The sequence below is a fragment of the Artemia sp. Qi Xiang Cuo genome, chromosome 2 (genome assembly GCF_049724085.1).
Source record: "Artemia sp. Qi Xiang Cuo chromosome 2, ASM4972408v1, whole genome shotgun sequence".
In the NCBI taxonomy this organism is placed as follows: domain Eukaryota; kingdom Metazoa; phylum Arthropoda; class Branchiopoda; order Anostraca; family Artemiidae; genus Artemia; species Artemia sp. Qi Xiang Cuo.
In genome coordinates this window covers 60,926,894-60,952,892 of record NC_142795.1, presented here as the reverse complement: position 1 = coordinate 60,952,892, position 25,999 = coordinate 60,926,894, and the positions used below count along the sequence as shown (strand labels likewise).

Here is a 25,999-nt window from a genome sequence, read left to right as displayed (position 1 = left end):
CCACCCCTCAAATCCATCATTCCCCCACACATCCAGTCGAAAAATTAGAGAGAACCCTTTGTCAGTATAGATGAAAGGTCCTGTAAATATGTCTTAGGTATGCCCCACCCCTAGAGTCCTGAGGACACGGGCACTGAGTTATACTAGTTGCCCACTGTTAACATATAAGGTTTCTATGTATGGGGTGGTTGTATAAACTTCAGAGAGGGCTCATTCGATTGGAAATCAGAAGTTCTAGTACCCTTTTTAAGAGTTAAGTGATTATTGGCATCAAAATGGCCATCTTACAATTTCAATCAAACACGTTTAGGAAAAACAGGATTTCAGGGAGGGGGAGTTATTTTCCCTCCACCACCTTTGACTCCTAAAAGGAAACCACAAGAATACATTTCTAATTAAATATGCCTCCTTTGAAGTTCAAACTAAAAAACCTTACATATACCCGTGGGGTATAAATTAAAATCATTGTCTCCAGTGTCAGGGGACTTGTGTAAACCCCGCAGGCCTTATTATACGATCGTTGGACTATTTCTGAACAAAAGGCTATCTCAAAATTTTTATTAGATGTATGACAGGGGGAAAATATACGATGTGAAGGGGTATCTACCCTTCAATCATTTTGGCTCTTAAAACAGGCGCTAGAACTTCTGAATTTCCAATATACTGAGCTCCTCCCAAGTTTATATGGCCACCCTTTCCGTAAAAACCTTATATGCCCCCAGGACATAACTTAAAACACTTGCCCTGGGACCCATTGGGGGGAGGGTTCATCCTCAAAGACAGAGGAATAATATACCCAAAAATGATTTCCCAAATACACAGTGTTTTGGTGATATGAAAGGCGAATGAGGGGTATTTGCCCTTCAATTGCTTTTGACTATTAAAGAGGACACTAGCCATTTCAACTTACAATCGAATGAGCCTTTTTCAAAGTTTTTACGACAATAAGTAGCCATCCAAAATTATTGTCAGATGCATTTTGGGAAAATACGAGGTTTGGAGGTGGGGGTATCTTACCCTAAGAGCTATGGGACAACCTAAGAGGTTGTCATCCTCAGTCATAATTTTCAGACTAATCAACCGCGGTGAACAAAATGGCTATCTTAAAATTTGAATTGCATCTTTTTTTGGTGTGAAGGAAGAGGACAGGTTGCCCTCCCGTCACTTGCGACTATTGAAAAGAGCACTACAACTTGTAACTTCCATTTTCAAGGTTTCGTATGTGGAAAACATTTTTTAGACTTATTACAAATCTAGAAATCAAACAACTACATACTTGATCAATTTTTTTAACAAGAGTTTACTCGATTTACAGCAATCAATTTGAAATAAATAAAAGAAAATCAATTGACTTAAGGCCCATTCATAATCAGATTTTACTAGTGCAAAGATTAAGCTAGCGGTAACTTAGGTCAATAAGAGTTTTCAATTATTTTTGGGCCAATCCTAAAATTCTCTGAATAATATAATGAATAAAATTAGCACTTGCTAAATATTTTTATTAATTAAATCTCATTGTAAATGAGCCTTAAAAAACTCCTGGTTGTAAATGCAAGAAAAAAAAACCTCACTATCTCTCACTATTCCTAAAAGTAAAAATGAAATGAGATAGATATGGGAATACCAATACTCTTTAACAACTTACATAGGCCAGTGAACAACTCCAGGTTGGATTTTGTCCATTAATTGAAGCAGCACTCCGTCAATGTCACTGTTGTCAAGGTCAGTGTAAAGCCAGTTCACATGAGGGCTAACTCCCATTGAAGTCATCCAAGTTCTATAAGCTAAAAAAAAGAAAAACTATTGATGCAATGAAAGAAGTAGGAACCAAGTGAGTTCATCATACAGAATTATGACCAAAGGATAATGACACAATTTTAGAGCACTTGATTCTTCTTGCGGTATATCCCTCCCAGAAGTCAGGATCATCATTATCTAAAGAACGCCACACATACGACAAGGGTTTTTTTTTGTCCATTAATTGAAGCAGCACTCCGTCAATGTCACTGTTATCAAGGTCAGTGTAAAGCCAGTTCACATGAGGGCTAACTCCCATTGAAGTCATCCAATTTGTATAAGCTAAAAAAAAAAAAGACAATCTATTGTTGCAATGAAAGCAGTAGGAACCAAGTGAGTTCATCATACAGAATTATGACCAAAGGATAATGACACAATTTTCGAATTGTGTCATTCGAACACAAGACTTGATTCTTCTTGCGGTATATCCCTCCCAGAAGTCAGGATCATCATTGTCTAAAGAACGCCACACATACGACAAGGGTCCTAATCTACATAGGCTCTCTTCCGACTGTTAAGATTCATATCATTTGACCAGCACCACTCCTTCACTTTATTAGAAAGTCCTTGAAGTACGGGAGTGGCAAGACGTATGTATTTTGCAGCAATGAAAAAGTTGCTGTCGTCAGCAAAAAGAAAAGGCTTGACAGAGGGATGAAGCCAATCGACAATATTGTTAATATAAATTAAAAACAGGAGTGGTCAAAGCACATGGCCGAATGGAAAACCTTTAAATATAGGCAAAGTAGAAGAAAAAGTACTATTAATTGAGCCATATTGAAGTATTCTTGAAAAATAAGACCGTAACCATTCTAGTAGGGAATCCATACACTCCAAATAATAATAGTTTAAACAGAAGAACGAAGTGGTCGTCCAATACTCCAAACCAATTTTATTACAAATGATTTCTTTTGTACTTAATATTGAAAGTAAACATTAAAATTATAGTAAAATATTGAACTGATCAGCTTTCAGCAATTAATATCATTATACATTAAATATTCAGTTTAATTTATTAGTTCTTTCTAAAATTGTTCAAGACGAATACAGTTTCACTCCAAACAAGAGTTTGGATACTACCCCCTTCCTTAACTGTAAATAAAAATCAAAAGCCAATACGGGCATCCCTTTCATAAGAACCATATACGGCCCCAGGACATATATATATATATATATATATATATATATATATATATATATATATATATATATATATATATATATAATATATATATATATATATATTCAAACTGTTAAAAAAAATGGCAGCACTCCGTCAATGTCACTGTTATCAAGGTCAGTGTAAAGCCAGTTCACATGAGGGCTAACTCCCATTGAAGTCATCCAATTTGTATAAGCTAAAAAAAAGACAATCTATTGTTACAATGAAAGCAGTAGGAACCAAGTGAGTCCATCATACAGAATTATGACCAAAGGATAATGACACAATTTTCGAATTGTGTCATTCGAACACAAGACTTGATTCTTCTTGCGGCATATCCCTCCAAGAAGTCAGGATCATCATTGTCTAAAGAACGCCACACACACGACCAGGGTCCTAATCTACATAGGCTCTCTTCCGACTGTTAAGATTCATATCATTTGACCAGCACCACTCCTTCACTTTATTAGAAAGTCCTTGAAGTACGGGAGTGGCAAGACGTAGGTCTTTTGCAGCAATGAAAAAGTTGCTGTCGTCAGCAAAAAGAAAAGGCTTGACAAAGGGATGAAGCCAATCGACAATATTGTTAATACGTATAAATTAAAAACAGCAGTGGTCAAAGCACATGGCCGAATGGGAAACCTTTCAATATAGGCAACTTAGAAGAAAAAGTACTATTAATTGATCCATATTGAAATATTCTTGAAAAATAAGACCGTAACCATTCTAGTAGGTAATCCATACACCCCAAATAATAATAGTTTAAACAGAAGAACGAAGTGGTCGACCAATACTGCAAACCAATTGTATTACAAATGATTGAAAGTAAACATTAAAATTATAGTAAAATATTGAACTGATCAGCTTTCAGCAATTAATATCAATATACATTAAATATTCAGTTTAATTTATTAGTTGTTTCTAAAGTTGTACAAGACGAATACAGTTTCACTCCAAACAAGAGTTTGGATACTACCCCCTTCCTTAACTGTAAATAAAAACCAAAAGCCAATACGAACATCCCTTTCATAAGAAAAGCCAATACGAGCAGCCCTTTCATAAGGGGGCTAGTTCGGCCCCCTTCGGATATCTTTTGACTATTAAAAAGAAGCTCGAACTTTTAATTTCCAATCAAACGAACCCTCTCTGCAGTTTATACAAGCATCCATTTCATAAGAACCATATATGGCCCCAGGCATATCTTACAACACCTGCCCCCTGGCCTGGGGTGTTTTGTCAACACACAAGTTTTTGTTAACTAAATTATTAAAAATTTTTAACTTAATGACCATATAAAAATTTTTTTGTTTGATTTTGAGTAAAAAATGGATGGGGGGAGGGGGCTAGTTGCCCCCCAATCTCTTTTGACTCTCAAAACTTAACTAGAACTTTCAATTTCGAATCAAATGAGCCCTCTCTGAAGTTCCTACGAGCATCCCTTCCATAAGAAACATCCCCCATGGCATAACTTACAAGGCCTGCCCTCGGGTCCTGTGTCGACCCCGGAGTTTTTGTTATATAGTCCTTGAACTATATTTAAAAAAAATGGCTATTTCAAAGTTCTCATCGGATGGGTTTGAGGAAAAAAGGGCGTGAAGCGGGGGGGGGGACTAGGTGCCCTCCGATCTCTTTTGACGCTTAAAAATTTAACAAGAACTATCAATTTACAATCAAATGAGCCCTCTCCAACCTTTATACGAGCATCCTTTCCATAAGAGTAATAAACGCCCCCCAGAACCCTAAAAGGCATATTATGCCTATAGGGCATAATTTAGAACACCTTCCCCTGAGCCCTGGGAAGTTGTATTGACACCGAAGGTTTTCTTATCCGACCTTTGAACTATTTTTAACAAATTTATGTCTCAAAAATTTTCATCAAACGGGTTTGGAGAAAGAAGGCGTGGGGGGGGGGGCTAGTTGCCCACGGATATCTTTTGACTATTGAAAAGTGAGCTCGAACTTTCAATTTCCAATCAAACGAGCCCTCTTTGCAGTTTATGCAAGCATCCATTTCATAAGAGCCATACATGCCCAAAGGCATATCTTACACCCCCTGCCCCCTGGCCTGTGGTGTTGTGTCGACACATGAGTTTTTGTTATCTGACTTTTGAACAATTTCTAACTTAATGGCTATCTAAAAAATTTCATCCTATGCATTTGGGTGGAAAAGGGGCAGGGGGGGGCTAGGTACCCTCCAATCTCTTTTGACCCTCAAAACTGATCTAGAACTTTCAATTTCGGATCAGATCAGCCCTCTCTGAAGTTCCTACGAGCATGGCTTCCATAAGAAACATCCCTCGGGGCATAACTTACAAGGCCTGCCCTCGGGTCCTGTGTCGACCCCGGAGCTTTTGTTATATAGTCTTTGAACTATTTTAAAAAAATGACTATTTCAAAGTTCTCATTGGATGGGTTTGAGGAAAAAAGGGCACGAAAAGGGGCTAGGTGCCCTCCGATCTCTTTTCACGCTTAAAAAGTAAACTAGAACTTTTAATTTCCAATCAAATGAGCCCTCTTTGAAGTTTATACGAGCATCCCTTCCATATGAACCAAATATGAACCCAGGGCATAACTTACAACGCCTGCTCCAGGCCCCTGGGGAGTTGTGTCGCCACAGGAGTATTGTTATATGGTCTTTAAACTGTTTTCAACAAAACAGCTATCTCAAAATTTTGATCAGATGCATTGGGGAAAACAGGCGTGGGGGGGGGGGAGGCTGTGTACACTCTGATATCTTTTCACGCTTAAAATGTGAACTAGAACTTTCAATTTCCAATCAACTGAGCCCTCTCTGGAATTTTTATGAGTATTACGTCCATATATGCCCCCATAACTTATAACCCTTGCCCTGAAGGCTGGGGGGGGATTGTCCTTCTCTAAGACATAATTTCCAGAACTTTCAACTACGTTGAAAAAAATGGCTATCTCAAAATTTTGATTGGATATATTTGGGGAAGTAGTGGACGTGGAAGGGGTGTAGCCCAATGAATTTCAATTTCCAATCGAATGAGCTCCCTTTGAAGTTTATACGACAACCCCTTCCATATAGAGCCTATAGGAAAAAAACAAAAACAAATAATAAAAAATTAGAGCCCTATGGCCTTTGCAATCAAATGACTCCTCTCAGAAGTTTTTACGAGCATCCCTTCCATAAGAACCATATATTTCCCCAGGGTATAACTTAGGACGCCTGCTCTCAGGCCCTGGGGGGCTGTGCTAACCCCGGAGCTTTAATTATACGGTCTTTGAACTATTTTTAAAAAAAATTGCTATTTCAAAGTTCTTATCAGATTGGTTTGAGAAAAAGAGGCAAGGGGCGGGGAGCTAGGTGCCCTCCAATCTCTTTTGACTCTTAAAAAGTGAACTAGAAATTTGAAATTCAAATCAAATGAGCCCTCTTAGAGGTTTATTCGAGAATCCATTCCATAAGAACCATATATGCCCCCAGGGAATAACTTAAAGCAGCTGCCCCCGGACTCTGAGGGTAGTGTCGACACCGGAGTTTTTGTTATATGATCTTTGAACTATTTTTAACAAATTAGCTATCTAAAATATTTTCTGAATTTTTTTTTAGATATTTCCGTTATCTATAAATATTCTTTTAAATAAAATAGAAATTGAAAAAAAATGAATTGGATGCATTCGGGAAAAAAGAGCGTGGGGGATTTCAATTTCCAATCAAACGAACCCTCTCTAAAGTTTACCAGGGCATTCCTTCCGTAAGAACCATATATGCCCCCAGGGTATAACTCCTAACCCTTTCCCTGAAGCCTGTAGGGGAGTGTCCTGCTCAAAGATATAATTTCAGGAACTTTCAACTACCTTGAACAAAATGGCTACCTCAAAATTTTTGATTGTATATGTTTGGGGAAATGGTGGGCAAGGAAGGGGTGTTAGTTGCCTTCCAAACACGTTTGACTATTAAAAAAGCCACTAGCCATTTAAATTTCCAATCGAATGAGCCCATTTTGAAGTTTCTACGACAACACTTTCTATAGAAAACTTTATATGCCCCCAAGATATAATTTACATCCCTTGCACTGAGGGCTGTAAAGGGTTTTCATCATCAAACACCTAATTTCCCAAAAGTTTCAACTACGTTGATAAAAATAGCTATCCCAAAATTATGGTTGGAGGTTTGGGGAAAAGGTGGGCGTGAGACGGGGGTTAGTTACCCACCAATCATTTTCGACTCTTAAAAAGGGCACTAGCCCTTTGAATTTCCAATCAAGGAGTCCTTTTTGAAGTTTCTACGACAAAACTTTCTATAAAAAGCTTATATGCTCCCAGGGCATAACTTACAACCCTTGCCCTGGGGGGCTGTGGATGGAGTGTCCTCCTCAAAAACATAACTTCTATCTGTAAATCAACTACATAGAACAAAATGGCTGTCTCTAAATTTTGATTGAATGTGTTTGGGAAATGATCTGCGTGGACTGGGTGTTAGCTGCCTTCCAATCACTTTTGACCCTTAAAAAAGGTACTAGAACTCTCGATTTATAATCGAATGAGCCCCGTTTGAAGTTTATACGATGACTCCTTCCATATGAAGTGCCTCTGGGAAAAAAAAAAAAAATAATTATAATAAAACGTTGGAGCCGTGTGGCATTTACTATAGGCAACGCTATAGCTCTGCCTATGATAAATTGAATAAGCTGTTAGGTATTCACTATCTGATAAACATGTTCCTGTAAAAACTATTTCATCAGAAGGACAAGAACTACCATACCACAAATATGATTGCGGAATATCCCATCTATCTCTTATTATTCCACGCACATTTAAACAAAATACATAAAAACTACTATTTAAACATAGAGTGGGCATGATCATACAACAATAATCCACAGTTGCACAAAAATTGTAACTAGAATTAACCATAGATTCAAAGAGTGTCTAATGTGTGTGCCTCTTATCACCACCGCTCCTTCGTTGATCAAAGACGACTAAATTAAGAAAAGACGAATTCAAAAGGTAATATAAATCCCCCAGATTTATCATACCTAACAGATGAATACAATATATTTACAACCGCAAATAATATCCGTAAAAGTATGCTGAAGCAGCATGGGATGGATTGAAACTACAAAGGCAAATCATCAGGACAACAAAGGAAAAAACAAAATAAAAAAACAGAAAAAATAAATAAAAGGTAATTGGAGAGAAAAAACATGAATGGTTTTTACAGTCCACTTAAATGAGTCATCTAAAGCAGCATGAATACTAATATGTAAGGAGTTAAATGGTGTATGTTTTATTTGGTTGAAAGCTAACATTCACTTTCAGATTGTAACATTTACTGATGGTATAAGAAGAATGCTTACAAACTCTGACAGAAGAATAAAAGATTGGACAGCTTCCATTGTACATTTAACGCAAAATAGTGATTTGTAGATCTTAAGATCTAAATTAAGAAAAGAAGAATTAAAAAGGCAACACAAATCACCCAGATTTATCAAACCGAACAGATGCATACAATATATTTACAAACGCACATAATATCCGTAAAAGTAGGCTGAAGCAGAATGGGGAAAGAAAACATATTACTAAATTTAAGGAACTAAATGGTGCACGGTTTTCAATATGGTTACATGATTTGAAACTAACATCTAAGAACGGTATACGGCACTATTTACTTTTTCATCCTAATATTGCAAGCAATATCGTTACGGTAGCTATTGCCCTGCACAATGGACTTAACGGTGTAAGATCCTTGTTAGAAAGCAAAATAGAGAGATTGATATATTTGTAGGATCTCATATCAGAATTCAAGGCATGTAATTTACTCAACCAAGTATTGCACTCACTATCAGATAATGAATTAAGAGAGTGGTACCTGCACAACCACCTTGACGCCACTTATTCTTCCCAGTAGGTTCCAGGGGTCCTGAGCTTCCCAGTATGTTTTCTTTGTCCTGAGCACCAAGCGCTAAACCATGGTGCTTGATAAATAAATTGGCTAAAAACAGCAAATTCAGCTTCACAATTCCATTCACGACATCTTCAGGTGTTACAAAATTTTGAGAGCACAGTTTTTCTGCTTGTTGCAACATTATTTCTGCTCTCTTTTTCAAGTCTTCCTCCTAAAACAAAAAGGGAAAAATTGCAATTAAATAAAATTATTATTATTATTTTGACTGATTAGGATTTTACTATTTAATCATGGCAAATTATTGTACTCTCTCTGTCTATCTGTCTGTGTCTGTGTCTCTCTCCCTCCTCTCTCTCTCTCTCTTTGTGTCTCTCTCTCTCTCTCTCTGTCTCTCTCTCTCTCTCTCTCTCTCTCTGTTTCTCTGTCTCTTTCTCTCTCTCTCTCTCTCTCACTCTCTCTGCCTGTCTCTCTCTCTCTCTCTCTCTCTGTCTGTCTCTTTATATTTGTGTGTCTCTCTCCCTGTCTCTCTCACTCTTTCTCTTTATCTCTCTCTCTTTTTTGGATCTTGGATTACCAATAAAAACTGGCTGGCTCTCAAAGGAAAAAATGACATTAATTTTAAAGTCTCTGAATTCCAAAAGCTGACTAAAACAATATACATAAATTCCTTCCCTGTGAAAAAAGTAAAAACATGTTCTAATGACAAACCATACATTACTAGCCAATTGAAAAAAAAAACTAATTAGAATTCAATTTAATCTACTAGAGTGGCAAAACATACGAAGCGAACTCACTACGTAGACATATAAAAAAAGAAAGACGTAAATCTGCTTCTTTACATTACAAATGCAATGTCCAGGATTTATTTTCTACAAAGCCAAAACAACTGTATAATAGAACAAAGAAAATTTGTGGAAAAACACATAATAATATAGATTTCCATTTCCAAGAAGACCCTTCAGTTACAGCCAATTATCAGAACAGGTTTCTTTCTTCCATAGTTCGGAACCTCCCTCCCCTTTCTTTTGACACTCCTTATAATTTGTGCTCTCTCAATTTTCCCGTTATTTCACCCTCGGATGTGGAGGCGAAAATTAAGAACATTAAAAAGTGTAGTACAAGTCCATTAGACATCCCGATTGTACAAATTACAGCCTTTACCAACAATCGCACAGAGCCTGTCCTGAAATTACCTCTACTGGTAAATTTCCAAATTGTTAGAAATTAGGTTTTATTACTCCCGTAAAAAAAGGTAACAATCAAGATTTTGATGGTGTCCGTCCAATTACTCTTACTCCAGTTTTTTCGAAATTATACGAAAGCTTTTAGACACCCCCATTGTACTAAGTCCAGCCTTTGCCGACAATCTCTCAGAGCCTTTGTCCTTACTTTTTAATGAAATTACCTCTACTGGTAAATATCCAAATTGTTGGACATTAGGTTTTATTACTCCCGTAAAAAAAAGGTAACATTGAAGATTTTGATGGTGTCCGTCCCATTACTCTTACTCCAGTTTTTCCCAAGCTATATGAAAGCTTTTTAGCTGAGTGGTTGAAAGTAAAGATAATCCCAAATGTTGACCAAAGACAATTCGGAAACCTACGCTCTACATCTACTACCCACTATCTTGTTCACCTTATGGACACAATATGTAAACACACTCAAAAACCCAATACCTGGCTCAATGTTATCGCTGTTGACTTGCAAAAAGCTTTTGATTTAAACAACCACAATATACTATTAGAAAAGCTTTCAAGTTGACCCTTATTTAATTAGAATAATTACGTCTTTCCTCTCTAACGGAACGCAAGTTGTGAATTACCTGAACGTATATTCTGATCCCCTCCCAAATTATAATGGTGGGCCCCAAGGAACCCTCTTAGGTCCTATTTTATTTCTTACAATGTTAAACCACCTTGGTGTTTATTTTCCGGATAGATTGAAATTTTTTGATGACGTAACTGTCTTAGTGATAAGTTCCAAAAATTCAAAAAGCAACCCAATGCACATCTTGGATTCGATATCAACCAAAGCTCTTACTGATGATATGAAAGTCAACTGTCCTTACTCTTAATTTTCTTTAAACTCTCCCTTCTGTCTCCTGTCCAACCCCCCCCCTGAAATGTCTGTTATCACTATGAAATTACTGGGTGTTACCATATCAAGCGACTTAAATTGGGATTGTCATATTAATGACATCTTAAAACGTGCAAATGCCGCATTTTCCCCCCTTAAAAAATCTAAATGCCCTAAATCACACTGTTTGATGATTTTCCTGTCATTTGTACGCCAAACCCTTGAGTACGCCTGTCCTTTTTGGCATCCTGGTATTTCCATTGAATTGTCGGACAGAATAGAGGCAGTCCAAAAATGGTGCCTAAGAATTATCTTCAATGAGGATAATGTACCTTATATTTCCCTTCTTAGGAGAGCTAATCTTGACACCCTTAAGAAAAGGAGAACAAAAATTACCTTGCGTTTAGCTAACTAAGGCCTTCATAACCCTCGAACAACTCCCCTTTTTCCTGGTCAATATTCACCCCTTTAACCCCGCCTCCCACGTTCTATGTCAACAAAATCCCCCATCTTGCCCCAATAAGAGTTTGCACTGAAAGATATAAAAGAACTTTTATCCCATACATAGTTTACATTTTCAACCAGTGACTCACCACTGCCTCCCCCCCCCCTCACTCACTCTTTAACGTATAGTTATTAATTTTAATGCCCATTTTTACAAATTTGGAGGTTTTATATTTATGTTTCTTAGTCACCAACTAACTTGTTTTTGTTTTAATTTTACTTTATCCCCTTGTTAATTTTACGAGTTTTCGTTTTTTTTCGGGATTTTTGCTGACTTGACATTTGCCAGCTAATTTTATGAGTTTATTTTGTTTTCAACATTTCTATGCATTTGACACTGACCCTTTTATAATTTTATGTTTTTGCTTGATTGTTTGTATTTGTTCTTCTTTTTTCGCTTTATTTGACACTAAAGTGCTAATTCGGCCCTTTTGGGCTTGTGATAGATGTTTTCCAGCAATAAATCTCATCTTATCTCTATCTCTGTATCTCTCTCTCTCTCATTCTTTTTCTTTCTCACTCTCTCCATCTCAGTGTCTCTCTCTTTCACTCTCTCTGTATGTCTCTGTATTTCTCTCTCTCTTTGTCTCTCTTTCACTCCCTCTGTCTGTCTCTCACTCTCATTGTCTCTCTTTCCATCTCTGTGTCTCTCTCTCTCTCTTTCACTCTCTCTGAATTTCTCTGTATCTCTCTCTCACTCACTCTGTCTGTCTCTCACTAGTAGAGGAGGGGGTGTTACTCGTGTCCCTCACCCCTGCTGCCACCTACAACTTTTTTGCACCCCAAATAAGGGCATAGCCTCCCTAGGGAGAATGATTGCGTAATCGGTCAATGACCTCTTTTTCCAAGGTCAATTTATTTGATGTTTCTATGTGTAATAACTCCGGAACGAAGGTTGCACATGCGCATTGAATTCTAACGGGAACAATGTTTTTGATCTAGGACTCGAGGGGGAAGTGAATTTCCGAGAACTTGATTGCGTAATCAAAGTGTGTCAACAACAACAACATCGACCTTGACATTCGCTGAGAGCGTGCACTTACAACAACAACAACATCGACCTTGGAACACCTGTGCTGTCGACCTCAATTCACCTATCGTGAATCAATAATTCCCCTTAGAAACAACAAATTAATTCCCCTTTCTTGACAGATCAATCAGCCAATGACATCATCTGTCAGACTTTAAAAATTTTCGCCTAGAAACGATTCTCCAGGAATAGATCCAAGTCATTAATGTCATTGACTCGGAAACAACTCTTTTGATCGAACTCCAAAGGATATTAATAGCCAAAGGCCATGGAAACCATTCTCCAAGAAACATCTTAGCGATGAATTGTTTTAGCGCTGGAATCATGTTTCTTATTAATTTGAAATGCATTAGCACAGAGATGCCAAAAACAAAAGGAACACGCTGAATTACGTTTAGTGATTATTTGGGCGAAACTGTTTTAGACAGGTTATGGAACTATTTCGGCGAAACAGTTAGAGACATTTTGAAAGAAGATTTTAGGAAAGGTTTTAGAAGAGAATTTGAGGGTGAAACTCTGTGGTCGTTATAATACACAAGTTTCATTTGAACAGTGTTGTGAGGTTCTCTACCCCAACCCCAAAGGGTTCCAATCCTCCTACCCCAACCCCGAAGGACGCCCCCCGGTCCTCAAAGGTCCCCTAAGCTCCCAAAGGGCCACCGGCGCCCCCAAAGGCCCACCCAGACCCCCAAAGGCCATCCCCGGGCCCCCCAAAGGCCCATCGAGCTCCCCAAGGACCAACGGGGTCCCACAGGCCCTGCACCGGGCCCCCCAGGGCCCCCAGGCCCCCAACTGTCCCCCCGACCCCCAAAGGGCCAACCGGCCCCCAAAGGCCCTCCCCGGGCCCCAAAGGCCCTCCCCGGGCCCCCAAAGGCCCTCCCCCGGTCCCCAAAGGTCCCCCAAGCTCCCAAAGGGCCACCGGCGCCCCCAAAGGCCCACCCAGACCCCCAAAGGCCATCCCCGGGCCCCCCAAAGGTCCAGTGAGCACCTAAAAGTCCACCGGGCACCCAAAGGGCCCCCCGAACCCTCGAAGGCCCATCAGGCTCCCAAAAGACCATCGGGCTCCCCAAGTGCCCCCCAGACCCCCAAAGGTCCTCACCCGATCCCCAAAGGTCCACCGGGCTCCCAAAGGACCAGTCGATCCTCGAGTGCCCCCGCAGACCCCCAAAGGCACTCCCAGTGCCCCAAACGCCCTCCCGGTGCCTCAAAGGCCCTCCCTGTGCCCCAAAGGCCCTCCTCCCGCCCCCCAAGGGCCCCCGGACCCCAAACGCTCTCCTCAGACCCTCAAACGCCCTCCTCAGACCCTCAAAGGCCCTCCCCAGGCCCTCAAGGGCCCCCCACACCCCCCAAGGCCCTCCCCCGGCCCCCCCAGGCCCCGTCGATCCACGAGTGCCCCCTCAGACCCCCCAAGGCCCTCCCCCGGCCCCAAAGGGCCCACCCGGCTCCCAAAGGACCACCGGTATCCCGTCCCCCACCTTTTAAAATAATTTGAATTTTTTAACATGGTATTTTTTTTTAACTTTTTTACGTATCTTAAAATGACATGAAATATGCTTACGGCTCTACCAATCGTACTCTGTGCGTGTTCAAAGACACGATGTGGCTTTCTCACTGGTACTCTATGGTAGGTTATCGACACTACCTAGTTTATTGCATGCATTAAATCAGTATTTCTTACGCAGTGGAAGGATAAACACACAACTCATATCTGTAAAAAAGTGAAGATGAATTATTCGACGAAAGTTTGTACACATGAAAAAATCGTCGTCGTGTTGAATGCAGACAAGGAGAAATACCTGAACTATGAAACGAGTGCAAGTGGTAACACTATTGGAAATGTGTGCATGCTTTGTCATGACAGCGAGAAGTTAGATTTCTTTGGAGTACCCAAGAATTTCAATCGTGCAAACGGCATATATGCAAGAGTAACATTACCAGAGAAATTAGTGCTCAAAGAGAATGTAAACTTAAAAATAATTGTCGATGATCGGGGGCAACTCCTTGCTACGGCTTCTGGTAACACATTACCTGTTGATAAATCCTATCATCCTCTTTCCGGTATTAGCATTTTAAAGAGAACAAGAAGAAGACAAGCATACTCCTGCACCAACATCATAAATCATATCTTGTCAATGTGTCAAAACTGCCATCTATGTAAAAATAATGTGACAATACACAGTGAAATCGCAGGCAGAATAAAAAGGACATTAGCAGACAATATCATCAATGAATATAAAGATGAATTGACGGAAAGTGAAGCGCAAGTGTACTAATAATGTGTAATAATGTATTTAACGTATTTTTATATTAATATTCTACATGTCATTATTTCATTAAAAATATTTTATGAATTATTTTGTTAATTGTTCATTATTTTTAGGGTTTGTCAGAAAGTTAAATTTCATAATATCTATTAAAAATGTCAGAGATGAAAGAAAAAAGAATTTTTAGAGATAGAGATGCTACTAGCAGACTCAATTTTTCACGGAAGATAAAAAAGTTCAAGTTCTCTTCGGAATTTTATAAAAGAACACAATTCATTTCTAATTTCTACAGAGAAAATAAAAATCTTCCACTTCAGTTCTTTATTTCACAAAGACATAAAGAAATTTAAAGTTCTATTGTAAATTTTTCTGTGTTATATGTAAAAATTAATAACATACTTGTTAATATTTTCAATTAAGATAAAAATATATATTTAAATTTAAATTTTTATAAACGAAGTGAAGAAAAGTTCAAGTTCTCTTATGAACTTTACGAAAGAACACGCTTCAATTCTAATTTCCACAGAGAAAACAAAAATCTTCCACTTCAGTTCTTTATTTCACAAAGAGATAAAGAAATTTAAAGTTCAATTCTAATTTTTCGGTTGGAAGATAGAAAAAGTTATACTATGATTTTGATTATTTTCTATGAAGGTAAAAAGTTCTAGTTCATTTTTAAATTTTCTCAACGAAGTGAAGAAAAGTTCAAGTTCTCTTCGGAATTTTACCAAAGAACACACTTTAATTCTAATTTCTACAGAGAAAGCTAAAATCTTCCACTTCAGTACTTTATTTCACAAAGAGATAAAGAAATTTAAAGTACAATTCTAATTTTTCGGTTGGAAGATAGAAAAATTAATACCATACTTGTGAATATTTTCATGAAAGATAAAAAGTTCTAATTCAATTTAAAATTTTCTCAACAAAGTGAAGAAAAATTCAAGTTCTCTTCTGAATTTTACCAAAGAACGCACTTCAATTCTAATTTCGCTAGAGAAAACAAAAATCTTCCACTTCAGTTCTTTATTTCACAAAGACATAAAGAAATTTAAAGTTCTATTCTAATTTTTCGGTGGTAGATAGGAAAAGCAATACCGTACTTGTGAATATTTTTACGGAAGATAAAAAGTTCTAGTTCAATTTAAAATTTTCTCAACGAAGTCAAGGAAAGTTCAAGTTCTCTTCGGAATTTTACCAAAGAACACGCTACAATTCTAATTTCTCCAGAGAAAACAAAAATCTTCCACTTCAGTTTTTTATTTCACAAAGACATAAAGAAATTTAAAGTTCTATTCTAATTTTTCGGTTGGAAGATAGAAAAAGTAATACCATACTTGTGAATATTTTCATGGAAGAGAAAAAGTTCTAGTTCAATTTAAAATTTTCTCAACGAAGTCAAGGAAAATTCAAGTTCTCTTCTGAATTTTACCAAAGAACACACTTCAATTCTAATTTCGCCAGAGAAAACAAAAATCTTCCACTTGAGTTGTTTATTTCACAACGACATAAAGAAATTTAAAGTTCAATTCTAAATTTTTTTCGTTGGAAGATAGAAAAAGCAATACAATACTTATGATTATTTTCACGGATAATAAAAAGTTCTAGTTTAATTTAAAATTTTCTCAACGAAGTGAAGAAAAGTTCAAGTTCTCTTATAAGCTTTTCCAAACAACACGCTTCAATTCTAATTTCCCCCAGAGAAAACATAAATCTTCTATGACATTTTTAAGTTCACCAAGACATGACAAATGGAGAGTTCAATTCTAGTTTTTCGGTGGCAGATAGGAAAAGTTATACTAAGATTTTGATTATTTTCTATTAAGGTAAAAATTTCTAGTTCATTTTTTAATTTTCTCAACGAAGTGAAGAAAAGTTCAAGTTCTCGTCGGAATTTTACCTAAGAACACACTTTAATTCTAATTTCTCCAGAGAAAACAAAAATCTTCCGCTTCAGTTGTTTATTTCACAAAGACATAAAGAAATTTAAAGTTCAATTCTAAATTTTTCGGTGGTAGATAGGAAAAGCACTACCGTACTTGTGAAATATTTTCACGGAAGATAAAAAGTTCTAGTACAATTTAAAATTTTCTCAACGAAGTCAAGTAAAGTTCAAGTTTTCTCTTCTGAATTTTACCAAAGAACAATCTACAATTCTAATTTCTCCAGAGAAAACAAAAATCTTCCACTTCAGTTCTTTATTTCACAAAGACATAAAGAAATATAAAGCTCAATTCTAATTTTTCGGTGGTAGATAGGAAAAGCAATACCCTACTTGTGAATATTTTCATGGAAGATAAAAAGTTCTAGTTCAATTTAAAATTTTCTCAACGAAGTCAAGGAAAGTTCAAGTTCTCTTCGGAATTTTACCAAAGAACACACTACAATTCTAATTTCTCCAGAGAAAACAAAAATCTTCCACTTCAGTTCTTTATTTCACAAAGACATAAAGAAATTTAAAGTTCTATTCTAATTTTTCGGTTGGCAGATAGAAAAATCAATACCGTACTTGTGAATATTTTCATGGAAGATAAAAAGTTCTAGTTCAATTTAAAATTTTCTCAACGAAGTCAAGGAAAGTTTAAGTTCTCTTCTGAATTTTACCAAAGAACACGCTACAATTCTAATTTCTCCAGAGAAAACAATAAATCTTCCACTTTAAGTTTCTTTATTTCACAAAGACGTAAAGAAATTTAAAGTTCAATTCTAATTTATTCGGTGGAAGATAGAAAAAGTAATACCATACTTGTGAATATTTTCATGGAAGATAAAGAGTTCTAGTTCAATTTAAAATTTTCTCAACGAAGTCAAGGAAAGTTCAAGTTCTCTTCTGAATTTTACCAAAGAACACGCTTCAATTCTAATTTCGCCAGAGAAAACACAAATCTTCCACGTCAGTTCTTAAGTTCACCAAGACATGAAGAAATTTAAAGTTCAATTCTAATTTTTCGATGGCAGATAGGAAAAAGCAATACTATGATTTGTGATTATTTTCTATGGAAGGTAAAAAGTTCTAGTTCATTTTTAAATTTTCTCAACAAAGTGAAGAAAAATTCCAGTTCTCTTCTGAATTTTACCAAAGAACACGCTTCAATTCTAATTTCGACAGAGAAAACATAAATCTTCCACGCCATTTTTAAGTTCACCAAGACATGAAAAATTTAAAGTTCTATTCTAATTTTTCGGTGGTAGATAGGAAAAGTTATACTATGATTTTGATTATTTTCTATGAAGGTAAAAAGTTCTAGTTCATTTTTAAATTTTCTCAACGAAGTGAAGAAAAGTTCAAGTTCTCTTCGGAATTTTACCAAAGAAAACACTTTAATTCTAATTTCTCCAGAGAAAGCTAAAATCTTCCACTTCAGTTGTTTATTTCACAAAGACACAAATAAATTTAAACTTCATTTCTAAATTTTTCGGTGGAAGATAGAAAAAGCAATACCATATTTATGAATATTTTAATGGAAGTTAAAAAGTACTAATTCATTTTTAAATTTTCTAAACGAAGTCAAGAAAAGTTCAAGTTCTCTTCTGAACTTTACCAACGAACACACTACAATTCTAAGTTCTCCAGAGAAAACAAAAATCCTCCACTTCAGTTCTTTATTTCACAAAGACATAAAGAAATTTAAAGTTCAATTCTAATTTTTCGGTGTCAGATAGGAAAAGCAATCCCGTACTTGTGAATATTTTCATGGAAGATAAAAAGTTCTAGTTCAATTTAAAATTTTCTCAACGAAGTCAAGGAAAGTTCAAGTTCTCTTCGGAATTTTACCAAAGAACACGCTACAATTCTAATTGCTCCAGAGAAAACAAAAATCTTCCACTTCAGTTCTTTATTTCTCAAAGACATAAAGAAATTTAAAGTTCAATTCTAATTTTTCGGTGGCAGATAGGAAAAGCAATACCGTACTTGTGAATATTTTCATGGAAGATAAAAAGCTCTAGTTCATTTTAAAATTTTCTCAACGAAGTCAAGGAAAGTTCAAGTTCTCTACTGAATTTTACCAAAGAACACGCTACAATTCTAATTTCTCCAGAGAAAACTAAAATCTTTCAATTCAGTTCTTTATTTCACAAAGACGTAAAGAAATTTAAAGCTCAATTCTAATTTTTCGGTGGAAGATAGAAAAAGTAATGCCATACTTGTGAATATTTTCATGGAAGATAAAAAGTTCTAGTTCAATTTAAAATTTTCTCAACGAAGTCAAGGAGAGTTCATGTTCTCTTCTGAACTTTACCAAAGAACACGCTTCAATTCTAATTTCTCCAGAGAAAACATAAATCTTCCACGTCAGTTTTAAGTTCACCAAGATATGAAAAATTTAAAGTTCAATTCTAATTTTTCAGTGGCAGATAGGAAAAGTTATACTATGATTTTGATTATTTTCTATGAAGGTAAAAAGTTCTAGTTCATTTTTAAATTTTCTCAACGAAGTGAAGAAAAGTTCAAGTTCTCTTCTGAATTTTACCAAAGAACACACTTTAATTCTAATTTCTCAGAGAAAACAAAAATCTTCCGCTTCAGTTGTTTATTTCACAAAGACATAAAGAAATTTAAAGTTCAATTCTAAATTTTTCGGTGGTAGATAGGAAAAGCAATACCGTACTTGTGAAATATTTTCACGGAAGATAAAAAGTTCTAGTTCAATTTAAAATTTTCTCAACGAAGTCACGAAAAGTTCAAGTTCTCTTCTGAATTTTACCAAAGAACACGCTACAATTCTAATTTCTCCAGAGAAAACACAAATCTTCCACGTCAGTTTTAAGTTCACCAAGACATGAAAAATTTAAAGTTCATTTCTAAATTCTTCGGTGGAAGATAGAAAAAGTAATACCATACTTGTGAATATTTTCCCAGAAGATAAAAAGTTCTAGTTCAATTTAAAATTTTCTCAACGAAGTGAAGAAAAATTCAAGTTCTCTTCTGAATTTTACCAAAGAACACAATTCAATTCTAATTTCACAGAGAAAATAAAAATCTTCCACTTAAGTTCTTTATTTCACAAAGACATAAAGAAATTTAAAGTTCAATTCTAAATTTTTCGTAGGAAACAAGAAAAAGTAATACCATTGTGAATATTTTCCCGATGATAAAAAATTCTAGTTCAATTTAAAATTTTCTCAACAAAGTGAAGAAAAATTCAAGTTCTCTTCTGAATTTTACCAAAGAACACAATTCAATTTTAATTTCTCCAGAGAAAATAAAAATCTTCCACTTCAGTTCTCTTTTTCACAAAGACACAAAGAAATTTAAAGTTCAATTCTAAGTTTTTCGGTGGAAGATAGAAAAAGTAATACCATACCTGTGAATATTTTCTCGAAGAGCTGAAAAATTTAAAATACTGTTCCAAATTTTTCACAGAAGATAAAAAAGTTCATGTTCTCTTCCGAATTTTACCAAAGAACGCAATTCAATTCTAATTTCTCCAGAGAAAATAAAAATCTTCCACTTAAGTTCCTTATTTCACAAAGACATAAAGAAATTTAAAGTTCAATTCTAAATTTTTCGGTGGAAGATAGAAAAAGTAATACTATACTTGTGAATATTTTCCCGGAAGATAAGAAGTTCTAGTTCAATTTACAATTTTCTCAACGAAGTGAAGAAAAGTTCAAGTTCTCTTCTAAACTTTACCAAAGAACACACTTCAATTCTAATTTCTCCAGAGAAAATAAAAATCTTCCACTTCAGTTCTTTATTTCACAAGGACATAAGAAATTTAAAGTTCTATTCTAAATTTTTAGATGAAAGATAGAAAAAGTAATACTATGATTGTGATTATTTTCCATGAAGATCAAAAGTTTCACTTTATTTATAATTTTTCTCAAATTCAGTTCTGATTTTTCTCAAAGAGATGAAAAAATTTAAAGTTCTGTTCCAAATTTTTCATAGAAGATAGAAAAAGTTATACATTGATTGTGAATATTCAACATGAAGATAAGGAACTCCACTTTAATTCAGAGCTTTCTCGAAGAAGTGCAAAATGTTCAAGTTCTCTTCTGAATTTTCTGAAAGAAGAGAAAAAAGTTAGCTCAATTCTGAATATTAACAATGAAAATGAAAAAACCTTCCACTTCAGTTCATAATTTCTCAAAGACATAAAAAATTTCAAGTTCAGTTCTAAATTTTTCTGTAGAAGATAGGAAAAGTTATACTATGATTGTGATTATTTTCCAGTGAAGATAAAAAGTTTCACTTTAATTCTAATTTTCTTAAATTAAGTTAAGATTTTTTTAAAATATATTAAAAATTTAAAGTTCTGTTACAAATTTTTAATATAAGATATAAAAAGTTATACATTGATTTTGAATCTTCGACATGAAGATAAGGTGCATCATTTTAATTCTGAGTTTTCTCGAAGAAGTGCAAAATGTTCAAGTTCTCTTCTGAATTGTCTTAAAGAAGGTAAAAAAGTTAGCTCAATTCTGAATTTTACCAATGAAAATGAAAAAAGCTTCCACTTCAGTTCTTAATTTTTCAAAGACATAAAAAATTCAAAGTTCTCTTCCAAGAAAATAAAAAAGGTTCCCCTTCAGTTCTGGTTTTATCTCAAAGAGATGAAAAATTTAAAGTTCTATTCTAATTTTAAATTAAATTTTAGCTCCTTTGTCTTATGGATTTAGCCCATCAAATTTTTAAATTAGAAAATGAGTGACTCCTTCTATTATTAAAGACAATCGTTCAAACTCGTTCATCTAACCTCCAAAACAATAGGTTAGGTTAGGTAGAGGAATTGAAGTGTGTTCTTTGGAAAAGTTCAGAAGAGAACTTGAACTTTTCTTCAATGAACTTTAAATTTTTCATGTCTTGGTGAACTTAAAACTGACGTGGAAGATTTGTGTTTTCTCTGGAGAAATTAGAATTGAAGCGTGTTCTTTGGTAAAATTCAGAAGAGAACTTGAACTTTCCATGACTTCGTTGAGAAAATTTTAAATTGAACTAGAACTTTTTATCTTCCGTGAAAATATTTCACAAGTATGGTATTGCTTTTCCTATCTACCACCGAAAAATTTAGAATTGAACTTCAAATTTCTTTATGTCTTTGTGAAATAAACAACTGAAGCTGAAGATTTTTGTTTTCTCTGAGAAATTAGAATTAAAGTGTTTTATTTTGTAAAATTCAGAATAGAAATTGAACTTTTCTTCACTTCGTTGAGAAAATTTAAAAATGAACTAGAACTTTTTACCTTCATAGAAAATAATCAAAATCATAGTATAGCTTTTCCTATCTGCCACTGAAAAATTAGAATTGAACTTTAAATTTTTCATATCTTGGTGAACTTAAAACTGACGTGGAAGATTTATGTTTTCTCTGGAGAAATTAGAATTGAAGCGTGTTCTTTGGTAAAATTCAGAAGAGAACTTGAACTCTCCTTAACTTCGTTGAGGAAATTTAAAAATGAACTAGTACTTTTTATCCTCCATGAAAATATTCACAATTATGGTATTGCTTTTTCTGTCTTCCACCTAAAAATTCGAATTTAGATTTAAATTTCTATATGTTTTTGTTCAATAATGAACTGAAATTGAAGATTTTAGTTTTATCTGGATAAATTAGAATTGAAGCGTGTTCTTGGTTAAAATTCAGAAGAGAACTTGAACTTTCCTTGACTTCGTTGAGAAAATTTAAAATGAACTAGAACTTTTTATCTTCCATGAAAATATTCACAAGTACGGTATTGCTTTTCCTATCTGCCACCGAAAAATTAGAACTGAACTTTAAATTTCTTTATGTCTTTGTGAAATAAAGAACTGAAGTGGAAGATTTTTGTTTTCTCTGGAGCAATTAGAATTGTAGCGTGTTCTTTGGTAAAATTCAGAAGAGAATTTGAACTTTCCTTGACTTCGTTGAGAAAATTTTAAATTGAACTAGAACTTTTTATCTTCCATGAAAATATTCACAAGTACGGTATTGCTTTTCCTATCTGCCACCGAAAAATTTAGAATTGAACTTTAAATTTCTTTATGCCTTTGTGAAATAAAGAACTTATGTGGAAGATTTTTATTTTCTCTGGAGAAATTAGAATTGAAATGTGTTCTTTGGTAGAGTTCAGAGGAGAACTTGAACTTTCCTTGACTTCGTTGAGAAATTTTAAATTGAACTAGAACTTTTTATCTTCCATGAAAATATTCACAAGTATGGTATTACTTTTTCTATCTGCCACCGAAAAATTTAGAATTGAACTTTAAATTTCTTTATGTCTTTGTGAAATAAACAACTGAAGCGGAAGATTTTTGTTTTCTCTGGAGAAATTAGAATTAAAGTGAGTTCTTTGGTAAAATTCCGAAGAGAACTTGAATTTTTCTTCACTTCGTTGAGAAAATTTAAAAATGAACTAGAACTTTTTACCTTCATAGAAAATAATCAAAATCATAGTATAACTTTTTCTATCTTCCAACCGAAAAATTAGAAGTGAACTTTAAATTTTTCATGTCTTGGTGAACTTAAAACTGACGTGGAAGATTTTTGTTTTCTCTGGGGAAATTAGAATTGAAGCGTGTTCTTTGGTAAAGTTCAGAAGAGAACTTGAACTTTTCTTCACTTCGTTGAGAAAATTTAAAAATGAACTAGAACTTTTTACCTTCATAGAAAATAATCAAAATCATAGTATAACTTTTCCTATCTGCCATCGAAAAATTAGAATTGAACTTTAAATTTTTCATGTCTTGGTGAACTTAAAACTGACGTGGAAGATTTGTGTTTTCTCTGGAGAAATTAGAATTGAAGCGTGTTCTTTGGTAAAATTCAGAAGAGAACTTGAACTTTCCTATCTTCTATGAAAAATTGAGTCTGCTAGTAGCATCTCTATCTCTAAAAATTCTTTTTCTTTCATCTCTGACCTTTTTAATAGATATTCTGAACGTTAACGTTCTGACAACCCCTAAAAATAATGAACACTTAACAAAATAATGCATAAAATATTTTTAATGAAATAATGACATGTAGAATATTAATATAAAAATACGATAAATACATGATTACACATTATTAGTACACTTGCACTTCACTTTCCGTCAATTCATCTTTATATTCATTGATGATATTGTCTGCTAATGTCCTTTTTATTCTGCCTGCGATTTCCCTGTCTATTGTCACATTATTTTTACATAGATGGCAGTTTTGACACAATGACAAGATGTGATTTATGATGTTGGTGCAGGAGTATGCTTGTCTTCTTCTTGGTCTCTTTAAAATGCTAATACTGGAAAGAGGATGATAGGATTTATCAACAGGTAATGTGTTACCAGAAGCCGTAGCAAGGAGTTGTCCCCGATCATCGACAATTATTTTTAAGTTTGCATTCTCTTTGAGCACTAATTTCTCTGGTAATGTTACTCTTGCATATCCGCCGTTTACACGATGGAAATTCTTGGGTACACCAAAGGAATTTAACTCCTCACTGGCATGACAACATATGCATACATTGCCAATAAGATCTCCACTTGCACTCGTTTCATAGTTCAGGTATTTCTCCTTGTCAGCATTCAACACGACGATGATTTTTTCATGTGCACATACTTTCATCGAATAATTCATCTTCACTTTTTACAGATATGAATTGTGTGTTGATCCTTCCACTGCGTAAAAAATACTGATTTAATGCATGCAATAAACTCGGTAGTGTCGATAACCTGCCATAGAGTACCAGTGGAAAAACCGCGTCGTGTCCATGAACAAGCACAGAGTACGATTGGTAGAGCCGTAAGCATATTTCATGTCATTTTAAGATACGTAAAAAGTTAAAAAAATACAATGTTAAAAAATTCAAGAAAGTATTTACGAATTGTGGAGGGGACTCTTTGAGGTTTGAAAATGGGTTTAGGAATGACATTATGAATGGAACTTGTTCAGAAAAGAAATAATAAAGCCATAAAAAAGTATTAAAAAAAATGAAGAGGGGGCTCTTTGGGGGGCCCGGAGAGGGTGTTTGGTGGATAACATTTCGAAATTTTTACTTTTTAGTTTACTTTTGCGGCGCCCCCTGCGGCGCATCCCTGCGGCGCATCCCCGCGGCGCACCCCCTGCGGCGCATCCCCTGCGGCGCTTCCTCCGACCATCGGTGCATCCCCTGCGGCGCATCCACTGCGGCGCACCCCCTGCGGTGCATCCCTGTGGCGCATCCCAGCGACGCATCCCCTGCGGCGCTTCCTCCAACCCGCGGCGCATCCCCTGCGGCGCATCCTCATGCGGCGCTTCCCTGACCCGCGGCGCTTCTCGGGCCCGGGGGACCTTTGAGGACCGGGGGAGGGCCTTTGGGGGCCGGGGGGTCCGTTGGGGGTCTGGGGGACCCTTGAGAACCGGTGGAGGGCCTTTGGGGGTCTGGGGGTCCGTTGGGGGACCCTTGAGAGCCGGGTGGTCCTTTGGGAGCCCGGGTGACCTTTGAGGACGTGGGGGTTCGTTGGGGGGGGGGGTTGGGGGATCGGAACCCTTTAGGGTTGGGATAGAGGACCTCACAACACTGTTCAAATGAAACTTGTGTATTATAACGACCACAGAGTTTCACCCTCAAATCCTCTTCCAAAATCTCTTCAAAAATCTTTCGCCGAAATAATTCCATAACCTGTCTAATACAGTTTCGCCCAAATAATACCCAAACGTAATTCATCGTGTTCCTTTTGTTTTTGGTATCTCTGCGCTAATGCATTTCAAATTAATAAGAAACCTGATTCCCGCGCTAAAATAATTCATCGCCAAGATGTTTCTTTGAGAATTGTTTCCATGGCGTTTGGTTATTAATATCTTTTGGAGTTCGACCAAAAGAGTTGTTTCCGAGGCAAAGACATTAATGACTTGGATCTATTCCTGGAGAATCGTTTCTATGCGAAAATTTTTTAAGTCTGACAGATGATGTCATTGATTGATTGATCTGTCAAGAAAGGGAAATTAATTTGTTGTTTCTAAGGGGAATTATTGATTCACGATAGGTGAATTGAGGTCGACATCACAGGTGTTCCAAGGTCGATGTTGTTGTTGTTGTAAGTGCACGCTCTCAGCGAATGTCAAGGTCGATGTTGTTGTTGTTGACACACTTGGAAAAAAGAGGTCATTGACCCCATTAACCACGTGTTCTCCCTAATGACTCTATGCCCATATTTGGTGTACTGTCAGTATTCTATGCCCATATTTGGAGTCCCGTCACGACTCAATAAGGCCCTTCTACTGAATTATCTTACCATTGCTATGCCAGGGGGGGGGAGATAAGGTAAAAATTTAAAATATGTGATATAAAAAGACCGGATCTAGTTACCAACATTTTTTTCAGAAGGGGATAAAGACCAGAAAGATAAAGCGCAG

At 35.8% G+C, this 25,999-nt stretch overlaps 1 protein-coding gene across 1 annotated transcript in view; it reads right to left on the bottom strand.

Annotated features, from left to right (window-relative positions):
• Positions 1–3,042: 3,042 nt before the first annotated feature.
• Positions 3,043–25,999, bottom strand: part of LOC148955467 (uncharacterized) — a 41,607-nt gene continuing 18,650 nt past the window's right edge. Inside the window, exons 5-6 of the mRNA XM_089107417.1 lie at positions 8,796–9,042; positions 3,043–3,155 (exon numbers count right to left, since the gene is read on the bottom strand). Of these exons, the coding sequence (XP_088963543.1) occupies positions 3,043–3,155; positions 8,796–9,042 (360 nt within the window). The remainder of the gene's footprint in view (positions 3,156–8,795; positions 9,043–25,999) is intronic.